General features: G+C 54.3%; 4 protein-coding genes across 5 annotated transcripts in view; 1 reads left to right on the top strand and 3 right to left on the bottom strand.

The window, feature by feature from the left end:
- The first annotated feature begins 26 nt into the window (after nt 1–26).
- Nucleotides 27–3,388, top strand: IFT46 (intraflagellar transport 46). Of its 2 annotated transcripts, none has more exons than XM_030464775.1 (11): nt 27–93; nt 161–355; nt 431–564; nt 874–948; nt 1,051–1,144; nt 1,488–1,616; nt 1,992–2,110; nt 2,239–2,305; nt 2,500–2,560; nt 2,785–2,870; nt 2,997–3,388. In XM_030464775.1, the coding sequence occupies exons 1-11, from the start codon at nt 43–45 to the stop codon at nt 3,090–3,092; spliced, it is 1,107 nt and encodes a 368-aa protein (XP_030320635.1). In that variant the 5' UTR covers nt 27–42; the 3' UTR covers nt 3,093–3,388. The 2 variants fall into 2 exon arrangements, with proteins under 2 accessions (XP_030320635.1, XP_008498120.2); XM_008499898.2 differs by having other exon boundaries at nt 1,989–2,110.
- Nucleotides 3,389–3,815: 427 nt separating this feature from the next.
- On the bottom strand, nt 3,816–5,688 carry TMEM25 (transmembrane protein 25). Its single transcript, XM_030464655.1, has 5 exons — nt 5,586–5,688; nt 4,590–4,844; nt 4,240–4,512; nt 4,062–4,148; nt 3,816–3,963 (listed from the first exon to the last, which is right to left on the bottom strand). Exons 1-5 carry the CDS (start codon nt 5,686–5,688, stop codon nt 3,890–3,892), a joined length of 792 nt encoding a protein of 263 aa, XP_030320515.1. The 3' UTR covers nt 3,816–3,889.
- A 239-nt stretch (nt 5,689–5,927) lies between these two features.
- Nucleotides 5,928–6,998, bottom strand: TTC36 (tetratricopeptide repeat domain 36). The gene is made up of 3 exons (XM_030464797.1): nt 6,866–6,998; nt 6,471–6,659; nt 5,928–6,384 (listed from the first exon to the last, which is right to left on the bottom strand). The coding sequence occupies exons 1-3, from the start codon at nt 6,969–6,971 to the stop codon at nt 6,116–6,118; spliced, it is 564 nt and encodes a 187-aa protein (XP_030320657.1). The 5' UTR covers nt 6,972–6,998; the 3' UTR covers nt 5,928–6,115.
- Nucleotides 6,999–7,719: 721 nt separating this feature from the next.
- KMT2A (lysine methyltransferase 2A) overlaps nt 7,720–11,524 on the bottom strand; it is a 40,967-nt gene continuing 37,162 nt past the window's right edge. The window contains exon 36 of the mRNA XM_030464656.1: nt 7,720–11,418. Within this exon, the coding sequence (XP_030320516.1) occupies nt 11,143–11,418 (276 nt within the window). The 3' untranslated portion in view covers nt 7,720–11,142. The remainder of the gene's footprint in view (nt 11,419–11,524) is intronic.

Raw genomic sequence — 11,524 nt, 5'->3', positions numbered from 1 at the left:
GTACCGCTCTGGTCGAGCGCAGGGCGAGGCTCGTGCGTCGCCATGGCGACGAGGGGGCGTCGTGGCGGCATGGCGGAGCGCCGGGCGCTCGAGGTGAGCGGGCCGCGGGGGGGCGGCGGGGGCTGCCGAGGCTTCCGACTCACTGCACTTCTCTGCGTAGACACGTGTGGTAGAGAACCAGCCGTACGACGAGAGCCTGGAGCTGCCAGAGGCCGAGGAGGCGGGCGGCGCGGCGGGGAGACCGGACGGGGGCATCTCTCCAGGCCGCCCCCGGAGGTCCCGCCGGCCGGAGCTGCCTGGGGCTGGCGGCGGCGGGGCCGATCGTAGTAGCGACGAGGAGGCCAGCGGCGGCAAGGTAGGCGCGGGGTTGGCGGGGGGATGGGGGCCCGGTGAGGCGCCCCGGTGAGGAGGCCCGGTCGCTCTCACCTAGAAGGAGGTGGCGGCCCGCTCGGCCCCCGCGACTGCCCTCAGCGAGGAGGAGGACGACGATGACTCGGAAGAGGAAGATTCATCCGAGACCGACTCGGAGGATGACTCGGAGGAGCACGGGGCTGCACTGGAGGGGTGAGTGGAGCGACCAACCCAAGGAGCTGGGGTCCGGTACTAGGCAGGTGCCATTCAGCTCCACTGCTATGCCTATAATCCCACGAGGGTGAGCATGGCCATGGTCATCAGTACAGTCCTGTGCCTTTCTTTGAGTAAACCATGGCTCAACTCTGTTGTGTTCATGTACAAAAAATACTGTGTAAGAGAGGACTGATTACCTTGTCCTTCTGCTCTCAGTGACTGTCCAGTGCAGCTGGGTCCCAGTTCCTCCTCCTGCAGAACCTGCCATGCGTTAATCTTTGCCCACCTTTCTCTTCCTTTCTGTAGTGACTTCAATCTAGCAGATTACGACTACCTGCCAGTGACTTCAGAAATCAAAGAACTCTTTGAGTACATCAAGAGGTGAGCAGGACGGGTTTTAGCCCACTCTTGGCTCTCCTTCATGACAAATTTTGCTGAACAGTTCACAGTCACCCCTGCTGTGGCATTGTGGTTTTTTTCCAGGTACACTCCCAAAACAATAGAGATTGAGTCGAAACTTCAGCCTTTTATTCCAGAATTTATTCCTGCTGTTGGAGACATTGACGCGTTCCTAAAGGTACAATTGCTCCAGTTTCCTCTGTACCAGCCCTGAAGGGGCTGCTCTGCCACCATGCCATGAATACCCCTGCCCTGCACTGACACAGATGCCATCCTACAACCCTGGGAAGTCACATCTCCAACAGGACACTCCTAATTTGGGGGGAGGGCTGCCTTTTCCCGTGACCAGCACCTTGTGTATTCAGGTAGCACTGTACTAACAACTCATATTCCAGAGAGTATACTCCTACCTCTTCCTTTCAGGTTCTGCTTTCTAAACCATAGGAAGGCTCTGTATGAAACAGCCCTGACTTTCCCCTCTCTGGGATCCTCTAGGAAACAGGGTCTGTGTTTATCCGTAGGTTCCTCGTCCTGATGGCAAGCCAGATAACCTGGGCCTGTTGGTCCTGGATGAGCCATCAACCAAACAGTCAGACCCCACTGTGCTCTCCCTTTGGCTGACAGAGAACTCCAAGCAGCACAACATCACCGTGAGTCAACTGCCCACTAGCTGTAGCAAAAACATCACCTTTCACCCTTACTGTCATCTCTGCATCACTGCAGTGTTGCAGCACAACTGACAACTTGGCTTTAAAGGCACAAAACACTGACCTTTTTCTGTAACCTGTAACTTTACACTGCAACAGACCAAAGCCTTGCTTCAGACCAGTCTTGGTGCAGACTTTGAATCTGTTTCTGCTTAGTTGTTCACTCAGAGTTGTTTCCCAGCTGCAGAAATCAGTTGGTTTAGTGCAACTAAGAAAAAGAAACCATTTGGTCAGTCAGGAGCAAACACAGGGCTTGCAAGAAAGCCCCAAAACAAATACCACAAAGTGCTCCCAGCTTTCTATTTCTGTTTTTAGCAGCAGATCAAAGTGAAGTGTTTGGAGAATGCAGAGAAGAACCCCAAAGCCATCGAGGACTGGATTGAGAGTATCAGTGAGCTGCACCGCTGCAAACCTCCTGCCACAGTCCATTACACCAGGTGAGTTGTGGCTTCACCTCTGCCTCACATGTAGTTCAGCAGCTCAGTGAGGCCAAATTCTCTCCAGAGAGAGATGCACTGAGTATCACCTGTGATCCTGAATGTCTTGTTCTGTTCTTCCCTGCCAGGCCAATGCCTGACATCGAGAGCCTGATGCAGGAATGGTCATCTGAATTTGAGGAGCTCTTGGGAAAGGTATGTTCTCCCAGTGTTAACCCAGTGGCTCTGTGGGTTCCTGCTACATTCTGAGCTCCTTGCCTGCAGCCTGGCCTGTTGAGATTTGTCCTTCTGTGCTATTCCTCACATGGGAGAAGGCAGGGAGCAGCTGCTGCCCCAAGTGTCCTGAGATCCACACATGCTCTCTTAGCTGACAGCCCCCTCTGTTCCAGGTGGGCCTCCCGACGGCGGAGATGAACTGCAACCTGGCTGAGTACATCAACATGATATGTGGTACGTGGGGGGGCTGTGCTGGAGACACAAGGTGCTGCTAGTCTGGTGCTGTCTTACTTAGAGCAGGAGGTCTCTGGATGCAGGAGATCATTCTCTGCTGCCCTCAGTAGGAAGCAGCCTCTTCTACCACAGTCCTCATCAAGTGAAGGCCTGGGCAGTGGGAGGGTCCTCACAGCCCAAGGTGCAGCCTGGGTGCTCTCACATTCCTTTACTCTTGTCTGTAGCCATCCTGGACATCCCTGTGTACAAGGGCCAGATCCAGCCCCTGCACGTCCTCTTCTCCCTCTACTCAGAGTTCAAGAACTCACAGGTGAGCAGCTCCAGGCAGGCACAGCTCACCCTACAGGGAGCACCACAAAGCTTCTCCTTGCCTCTGGCTTTGCTGCGTTTTAATTAATGAGAGTCAGCTTTGCACTAATTCATTCTTCCCCTGCAGCATTTCAAGCCATTGGCTGACAGGAAGAAGGGCGGAAGCTCACCCTCCAACCCACCATTGCAAACAGCAGACACGGAAGTGTTAACCTTCACTTGAAGGTTCACTTTGCCTCTTGCACCATCTGCTGCTGGACATCGAGGTGTGAACAAAGCAGCCTGGGAAGCAACACGCGGCACCTGAGAGGCCTCCCTGCTGTTACAGACGTTGGTGTTCACAGGACTTCACTCATCACAGTCAGTGCAGAAGCTGACTAATCGCTCCATTTCTGACTTGTGCCCGGGAGGCCAGCATTAAACCATCTCTCCCCAGCAACAGGCTGTAGGAACTGCAGAGCAGAGGGTCCTCGGGCACACACTACAAGTGCTGTAGCAAGTGTGAATAAACTCCAGGCTCAATACTTCAGTCTGCCCCATATGTTCCTAGGCCTGATCTGGGGACCTAGAATCTCCTCTGCCCCATCTTATTGAGACCCTTTTTCTATTCTCAAGCCCCTTTGTTGCTACCAAGGGGAAATAACCAGCATGGTACCACAAAGATACTTGGGGTTATTTTATTGCTGTTGGGACAGAGCTGCCTGGCCACCCATCTGCTGCAGCTTGGGCAGGGTGAGCACCATCACACCCAGGCAAAGTTGGTGCTCAGCCTGGGAGGAGCCACAGCACTGGCATAACCCACCTGCACACAGCTCTGGTGCATTTTGCTTATAGCAATCTATTCGTAAAGTGCATGGGCTACATAAAACATGCCTTGGCTAATGACACAGCACATACCTGAATGTGGAGCTGGGGGCTTGTGGGTGACTGGCATGGTGTTGGTGCGCTGGGCTGTGCTGCCCTGGAGCTGGCACATCGCTGCTGCTGGGCAGCCCTGGCTTATGGGCACCATGCCGTGTCTCACAGCCAGATCTCATCACTGCTCACACTGGGCACTTTGTAGATGCACCCAGATGTGGGGAGCTGGACAAAACCTGTAGGTCAAAGGCAACTTGTTGCCATCATCTTTTGGGGCAGCCGTAGAGGTTGGTGTCTCCACAGCACAGCTATCAGGGCCTCTTATCTGCCTCACCGAGTTTGTTGAGGACCAGGGAGTTCTGCAGCTCCAGCAGGGCACTCTCTTCTCCCCTGGCACCAGCTCCCACCCCCTTGGGGGAAGCTACAGGGAAGCAAAGCAGCGAGAACCAGGACATCTTGCCCTCGCTCAGGCAGGACCCATGGTTCCTTGCACCATCATCTTGGGCTCTTACCTTCAGCTTCCAACATGAGGTCCCCAAGGTGCAGGTCAGGAGGCAGGGACCGGGTCTGGCGGAGCGGATGCATGCCCCAGGGCTGCGGTGGGTGGGAGCCACTGCAACGGGAGCAGTGGCTGTGCAGGCTGCTCCCCGTGCTGGGCAATGTCTTGGCCTGGCCCCACACTAGGCAGACAGCACAGGAGCCCAGGCTGAGTAGGGCACCCAGGGCCAGGGCTGCTCCAACAGCAATACCCAGGAGAGGCAGCTCCACACGGGCATCCAGCAGGCCTGCACAGGCAGCACAGCCCCCTCAGCACCTCTCTGTGGGCCTGCCACACTGCACCCCCCAGCCCCCCAACACTTACCTGGGAGCAGGAGGGAGGCAGAGGTGACCCCGATGCTGTTGTCAGCACTGATGGAGAAGTTACCCAGGAGGTTGCGGACTGAGTGGTTGGCCAGCCCTGGGTTTTGTGTGGCACCCAGTAGGAACTGGGAGGTGTTGGCCCTCACACACCAGTTCTGGCCCATGTGGATGATGCTGGTTTGCACCAGTAGAGAGAGCACCAGGAGGAAACCAGCACCTTCTGCCTCCTGGTTGATAAGATCCCGTAGGATCTTATCTAGGCAACAAACAGAGGCAGTGAGACAGGTAGGAGGGATGGGCCTGGCAGCCAGTAGGGATGGCAGCACCACCAGGAGCAGGATTGGTCTCACCAGGAGCACTCAGTGCATTTGTGCAGAACTGATGAGACACTGTCCCGCCTGGCCAGGCAGCAACCCCATGTGCCCTCCCCACACACCTGGCTTGAGCAGGGCTGGCAACACTGACCTTATGCTGCACGTTGAGGAGCACAGAGATGTTGTGGGTTGTCCAAGAGGCAAGGCCAGTCATGGAACAGCTGAACTCATGGTCGTTGTGCTGGGCAGTGAGGGTTCTCGTAGGGCTCTGAGTGGTTCAGCTCCTGCTTCTGATCATCGAAGTACCATGCGAGGGTGGAGCAGGAGGGCCTGGCAGATGAAGGCACAGCTCTCCTCCTCCAGCAGCAGATGCAGTGCTGGTGTCTGCTTGTCGATGGTGGGGCACAGCTCCCTCAGGCCTGCCAGAGAGCCCCTGCGACAACAGAGCCACTGCCATGTGCTGGGCCCTGATGCAACCTTACCTGCCAAGCAGAGAGTATGAAGCCCAAGCAGCAGCAGCAGGCAGGCAGAGTCAGCCCCCAACCAGCTCCAGGCATGCCCCACAGCCTTGCTCAACACTGACAGAGCAGCTGGAGCTGGCACACAGTAATGTCCCAGTGGTGGGTCCCCAGCCCCTCCCAGCATGTAGGAGGGCTGGAGGATATGGCCAGGCTGCACCTTACCTGGAGCATCGCTGCCGCGTCCAGCCAAACCCGCAGTGCGGCTCTGCGCCTGGGCCCCACCACAAAGGGCCCTGCATGCGGCGCAGGGGCGGTCCTGATACATCTGCGAGCATCCCTCACACTGGGCCCCTGCAGCTGCCATCCCTGAGCTGAGCTGGTGCTGCGGCAGCTGCTGCTGCAGTAGGGTCTGTCCTACTGGCCACGGCACTGCCGCTGTGCTCAGGAGAGCGGACAGAGATCAGCCCACTGGGAAAGGGATGTCTGTTCCTGTGACCCCCACCTCCCCTCCCCTGGGGCTTTGCATCACTGGGACTCACACAACAACCAGAGCTCAAATGCTGGGGATACAACGAGGTTTATTAGGGGTGGAGCAGAGCCCAGACAAAGTGAAGCATATTGGTACTTCCCATCCCTGGCTGAGAGCCAGCGGAAGGGGGAACAGGTTCTCTGGCACCAGAGATTGTCCTCCTCAAGCGGCTAGGATCTGCCCACCTGGGCCACTCCAGGAACACGGTACTGTCTGGCATACCTCACTCACTCTGAATGTTGCCAGGGTTGCACAGCCTCCCCAGCATCTCACAGAGCATCTGGTTGCAAAGGGCAGCATAGGGGTTGAGCAGTACCAGCTGGCGCCGGGCAAAGGCACTGCCCAGGCGTGCAGCCCGCTCGAAGTCCCACCGTGCCTCCTCCTCGTGTCCCTGCAGCCGGTGGATCAGGCCCCGCTGCACCAGGCTCTGTCTGGCAGCACAGCCGCGGCCCTGGCTCAGGCGGATGGCTGTGTCCAGGTCCTGCAGGGCACCTGGTCAGGGGGGTGGGCTGTTAGGGTGGACAAGGGGCACCAAGGGGCTGCTGGGGCTCAGAGCCACCTGGCCCTGGGCTGCTCACCTGCCACATCCCCCTGCAGGCGCAGGGCCTGGGCCCGGTTGTTGTAGCCTGAGGCACGCTCGGGCAGCAGGCAGATGGCCTCGCTGAACCGCTCCAACGCTCTGCTCACATCTCCTGACTCAGCAGCAGAGATACCCTGCAGCTCCAGGTCCCGGACCTGCTCCAGCACCTCTGTCCCGAAGATTTCCACTGCAGCAGAACAGAGGGAGGCCCCTAAGACCAGGACACCACACAAGGAGCAGCCCCATGGCCCACTCTGCAGTCCCAACACAGGGCAGGGTACAGGGGTCCAGCCACAGGCAGGGGCTGCTCCCAGCCCACCCTTGGAGCCCTCTGCCTGCCACACCGAGGCAGCACGGGGACCCCCACTGCTGACTCCAGCAGCATCGTCTCACCTTCCTCCTGGGCATCCTCCTCCTCATCCAGCCTGGGGATGTCCCCAAAGGGTGTGCTGGGGTTGAATATGGTCTGCAGGACAGCCCTGTCGTTGGCAGTGGCCATGGTGTCCTCTGCACCAAGGGGCCGCAGCAGGTTAATGTTCACCTCACCAGCACCACTTGCCTGTCCTCGCCTGTCCCCGTCCTATCCCAGCCCGTGCCCAGCTCCGCCACCTGTGGCCCTGGAGGCAGCAGCCCAGCAGCTTCCCAAGGTGACCCGGTGAGCACCTCACCACCAAACCCCACCACGGTCCCCACTGGTGGCTCCTGCTCCCCAGCCATCCCAGAGCAGTGGCAGTGCAGGGGCAGCATCTTTTCAGCCCTCAAGAAGAAATCGAGAGCAACCCTCTGCAGCAATAAACTTGACATGTTTATTAATTAAACTATCACTTAAATAAAAAAAAGTGCATAGAAAATAAACATGTTTAAAAACTCCTTTGTTTTTTTTTTGCTTTTTTGTTTTTTTGGTTTTTTTACAACTATGTACACTTTTTTATTTTTACATTCAGTCTTTTGCAGAGCTTTCAGCATTTTTTTTAAACTATTAAAGTATTTCCTTCTTCCCTGTGCCAGGGAGTTAACACTGATGTACTTCAGACATGTTTCCTCTTTTTTTTTTTTTTTTTTTTTTTTTTTTTTTTTTTTTTTTTAAAAAAACAACAAAACCAAACAACCAACCAGAAGCTTGGAAGAACACAAGGAAAAAAAAGAAAAAAAAGTTGTTATACATGATAAGTTGTCAAGAAATGTATTTCTAGAACATAACCTTGCCTTTGCAGAGTTGTTTTTTGTTTTGTGTTTTTTTTTGTGGGTTTTTTTTTTTTTTTTTTGAAACAATTATTCACCTACCTGTATTTACTAAAGAGACTGTTAAGTTCAATAAAAGAAACACCACAAGTATAGTTCTCGGTTGATAGACAAAGCTACTGTACCTCGTTAAAAAGAGACCAGGAAAGCACAGAGCACATTTTTTTTTTCCCTATATGCAGGTGGTTCCCCAACATTCATAACCAAAACAAGAGGAAGAGAAGAAAGAAACCAAGTTGTACAAGTACTGACTGGCAACAAGAAGGGCTGGGAAAGGCCGAGCCGCCTGCTCCGGCTCCTGACAGCCCTGGCCTGGCAGGGAGCACACGGCACAGCTTTCCCGGCCATCGTTAGCAACTGTAACACAATCCTTATCTATAGTGTTAAGAGAATTAAAAGCCATGGACTGATACTGAACTAGGCTTCGTTACACGGTGCATTACTATAGTAGTTCCTATATATATTGTATTTATAGTTATAAAAAAACCAACTTGTGAGTGTGGAGAGTGGACCAGTAGTATGGGTTCGGATGGCATGATTCTGCACAAAGACCGTCTCGCTGAAGAACCTGGTATTGCTTTGAAATGAAAGAAAACCAGAAAAAAAAGATACCCAGCCCTTTGCAATGACCCGCTTTTCCTTGAAACACAAAAACCACGTTGGTTTGTACAAAGAAAAATAAAATGCCTTAAGATTCCTTTTTTTTTTTTTTCCTCAGTATTTTCAGATACCGTGATCTGTGTCAGTCCTTATAAAATATACATTCATACACGAGGAAGCTGCGCTGCATCGCCGCCAGCCTGGGCAGGACAGGGCTGTGGGGGCGCTGGGAGACTGCCATGGCCTCTCCCTGCCTGGCACCATGCAGCTCCCGGGGTACAGACAGTTCCACTGGCCACAGCAGCTCCTGCTGGGGTGGCCACACAGGGATAGCAGCAAAGCGGACAGACAGCCAGACCCAAAGCTTGGCTGGAGAGATGCTTGGTGCCTCGGGGACTCCCCAGCCCCCCTCCCTGCTTTTCCCTACCTGGGGTGGCTCTGGGCAATGCCTCCCAGCTGGAGCCTCCTCCCGCAGCCAGGGAAGACTGCCTCCTCCGCCATCAGCGCAGGCGAGAGCAGAGCTGCTGGGGTCAGCTCCTGGGCTGTGCCGAGGCCCCGACACTGCTGTCAGACACGAGGAAGAAGCAGGACGGAGAGCGGATGTGCCTGGGGACACAGGACTGAGACCCCCCCCAGACACGCAGACACTCTGCAGCCTCCTCAAGGTATGTGCGTTCCCAAACTGTCAGTGCATCAAATCATCTCAGTAACAAATGCAGCGTCAATTTGACTTTTCTCTCAACAGTTATCACCAAATAATCATCACACAGTGCAATAACAAAAGGAAACTGGCAGTTCCCGACCCTCTGAGCACCCCATTGCATTCTCAGGTCACAGGAAGAGGTGTCAAGTCCTGAAGGGCAAGGAGTTGGGGCACACAGCAAGCACTAAGGCCCCCATTGCCAATGCCGCTCCCGAGCTGCTGGCTCGTTGAACGGCTGCGATTAACCCACAAGGACAGCGTGGAAAATGAGGGTGCTTCCCATGTTCTCTTCTCCATGGAAAAGCTCATCTGCCTTCAGCAGAGGGACTGCAGGTCCCTGGACCAGCCTCCCACCAAAAGGGCCTTGAGGGTCAGGTCCTCTCTCGTTTTGCTTTTCAAACACTTGCAGGATACCAGTTTGGGGCAAGGCAGCCCCCCATTTCCTGCCCAGGGACACAGATGGTCCTTTAGACCCAGTCTCCCGAACATCCTCTCAGATGGGCAATTCTCCCTCCTGCCCCCATCTTGATGGGTAAATAAAGTCTAAGGTCCAGCCAAACCTCCTGGAAACAGTTATTGAAGTCAAAAAGGCAGAACAAGATTAAAAAAAAACACAAAAAACCCCAAACAATAAAGTGTGCCCCCCCCTCTCTGGAGAAAGGATCAGACTGTGTCCAGCCAAGTATTTCCTATAACCGTCCTATGAAAATAAAAAAATCATTAAAAAGAGATTCTCTTAAATTAGGATAATACCACTGTTTAAAAAGCCTCGTCATAAGTGCTTTCCCCTATGAAGTGCTTCTCATAGAAAAATATACAAAATATATTTACATTTATAAAACCTTAAATATTAAACTGTAAACAGAACAGAGTAAAATCCAATGTCATCACCTGTCAGGCTTGGGGCTTTTTACCTTTTTCTCTGTGTTTCTGTCTGGGAGGCGGGCACAGACCCATGCAGGGGGGGGGATTGATGCTCTTGCACCTCAGATGAGACTCTGGGATTCCCTGACACCCAGTGCAGCTCCACAGCTGCTTCAGCAATTGCTGCCCTGCCAATCGCTCCCTGTCTTCCTACATGCTCCCAGACGCTGCCCAGTGCAGATGAGGCTGGTCACTGTCTGAACACTGTTTGGCCTTCACAGAGAACTCAGGCTCTATTTTGGTGTCTCTTCCCATCCTTTGTTTCTCCCAACCTGGCCCTTGGCAGGGGGGCTGCGCAGAGCCCCAGGGAGCCTCCTGCTCTACAGTGGCGTGGCTAACCCTGGAGCCACCTCCCAGTCCCCACCTCTCCTCCAAGGGACATCAGTCCCTCAGACCAGCTCCAGAGCAGCAGAGGGACCACTGGCTACTGGGAAAGGGCTGGGGCAGAGAGGACGCTTTCCCTTGCCCAGACAGACAGCACCCTAACTCCTGGCACAAGCCTAATCTCTGCCAAAGAATGCCAGGAATTTCTGTGCTCTGGCAGGGATTTTGGAGCCATGTACTAGCAAAAACCCTTGACTCTCCTGGCAGGCTGCTTTGTCCTACTCTCCCCTTCACAGATGGAATCAACTGAGCCAGACCCTGTGCCTGACCCCATGCCTTGCCATACAGTGTTGCAGGAACACAAGGAATTACAGACACTGCAGACCCCCAGGGCAGCAGGCTGGTGAGCACAGTCCCTCTCCCCACCAAGAAAGCTCACTCCAACACTACCCAACTCCTGACACAGCCTTCAAATGAGGAGGAGGAGAGCTCCACATTTAGTGTGCTCAGCCATGGAGGGACAGAACCCACAATCACCTGCACAACCAGGCCTGGGCCTACCTCCCCTCCACTATCCCGTTCACTGGCCCCGCACACTAAGAAAGAAATACCAATGGAAATGAGAACAGCAAAAACATAATCATGCTGAGGACCTTCTCCAGTTGCCTGTGTCTTTCACAGGGATAAGTGTGCGTGTGCGAGACATGAAGATGTGGACTCTGACAGAGAAATTCAGCCGCCAGTCAGGTCCCTAAGCCCAGCTCATCTTCATTCCTGCTCCAGCCTCCCTGTCCTGCCTGGATGGCTGGGCAGGGATTCACTTGAAGCTTTGGTTCACCCCGAGCCCTTCAGGGCTCACTTGCAGCTGATGGAAGTTCTAATTAAGAAACTTCCTGCACTTCTTGGCGCCACAGTTGCAGGGCAGTTTGTTGCTGGCGTCTTCGATGGGGAACTTGTAGTCATAGGTGAGCTCTTCCCCACGGTAGATCTTGCGCATGGCAAAGATGACAATGTGTTTCTGGCCATCGATGTTGATGACACGGGAGTAGCAGTTGGGCTCGCAGGAGTGATTGATGAAGCGGGCCGCGTTCCCATGCATGGTGGCATCCACCACTTCAGAGTCATCAATGCGGAACATGTAGCAACCGATCCCCTATGCATGGAGGACAGAGGGTTAGCACAGGGAAGGGAAGACAGAGCCACCCTAACAGGCAACCTAGCTCATCACAGCAACCTCAAGTCAAGCCTTTTAAGTATCT

The sequence above is a fragment of the Calypte anna genome, chromosome 24 (genome assembly GCF_003957555.1).
Source record: "Calypte anna isolate BGI_N300 chromosome 24, bCalAnn1_v1.p, whole genome shotgun sequence".
In the NCBI taxonomy this organism is placed as follows: domain Eukaryota; kingdom Metazoa; phylum Chordata; class Aves; order Apodiformes; family Trochilidae; genus Calypte; species Calypte anna.
This window is presented reverse-complemented; position numbering and strand designations above follow the sequence as displayed.

Bases quoted from the DNA above. Each gene is read 5' to 3' on its own strand.
- IFT46 (XM_008499898.2), top strand. From the start codon at position 43: ATGGCGACGAGGGGGCGTCGTGGCGGCATGGCGGAGCGCCGGGCGCTC. The intron at 356-430 runs GTAGGCGCGGGG...GCTCTCACCTAG, and splicing joins AGGAGGCCAGCGGCGGCAAG to AAGGAGGTGGCGGCCCGCTC. The intron at 2,306-2,499 runs GTATGTTCTCCC...CCTCTGTTCCAG, and splicing joins TTGAGGAGCTCTTGGGAAAG to GTGGGCCTCCCGACGGCGGA.
- TMEM25 (XM_030464655.1), bottom strand. From the start codon at position 5,688: ATGTATCAGGACCGCCCCTGCGCCGCATGCAGGGCCCTTTGTGGTGGG. The intron at 4,845-5,585 runs GTAAGGTGCAGC...TTTGTTGCCTAG, and splicing joins ACGCGGCAGCGATGCTCCAG to ATAAGATCCTACGGGATCTT. The intron at 4,513-4,589 runs GTAAGTGTTGGG...CTGCCTGTGCAG, and splicing joins TGCCTCCCTCCTGCTCCCAG to GCCTGCTGGATGCCCGTGTG.
- TTC36 (XM_030464797.1), bottom strand. From the start codon at position 6,971: ATGGCCACTGCCAACGACAGGGCTGTCCTGCAGACCATATTCAACCCC. The intron at 6,660-6,865 runs GTGAGACGATGC...GTTCTGCTGCAG, and splicing joins GGAGGATGCCCAGGAGGAAG to TGGAAATCTTCGGGACAGAG. The intron at 6,385-6,470 runs GTGAGCAGCCCA...CCCCCTGACCAG, and splicing joins CCTGCAGGGGGATGTGGCAG to GTGCCCTGCAGGACCTGGAC.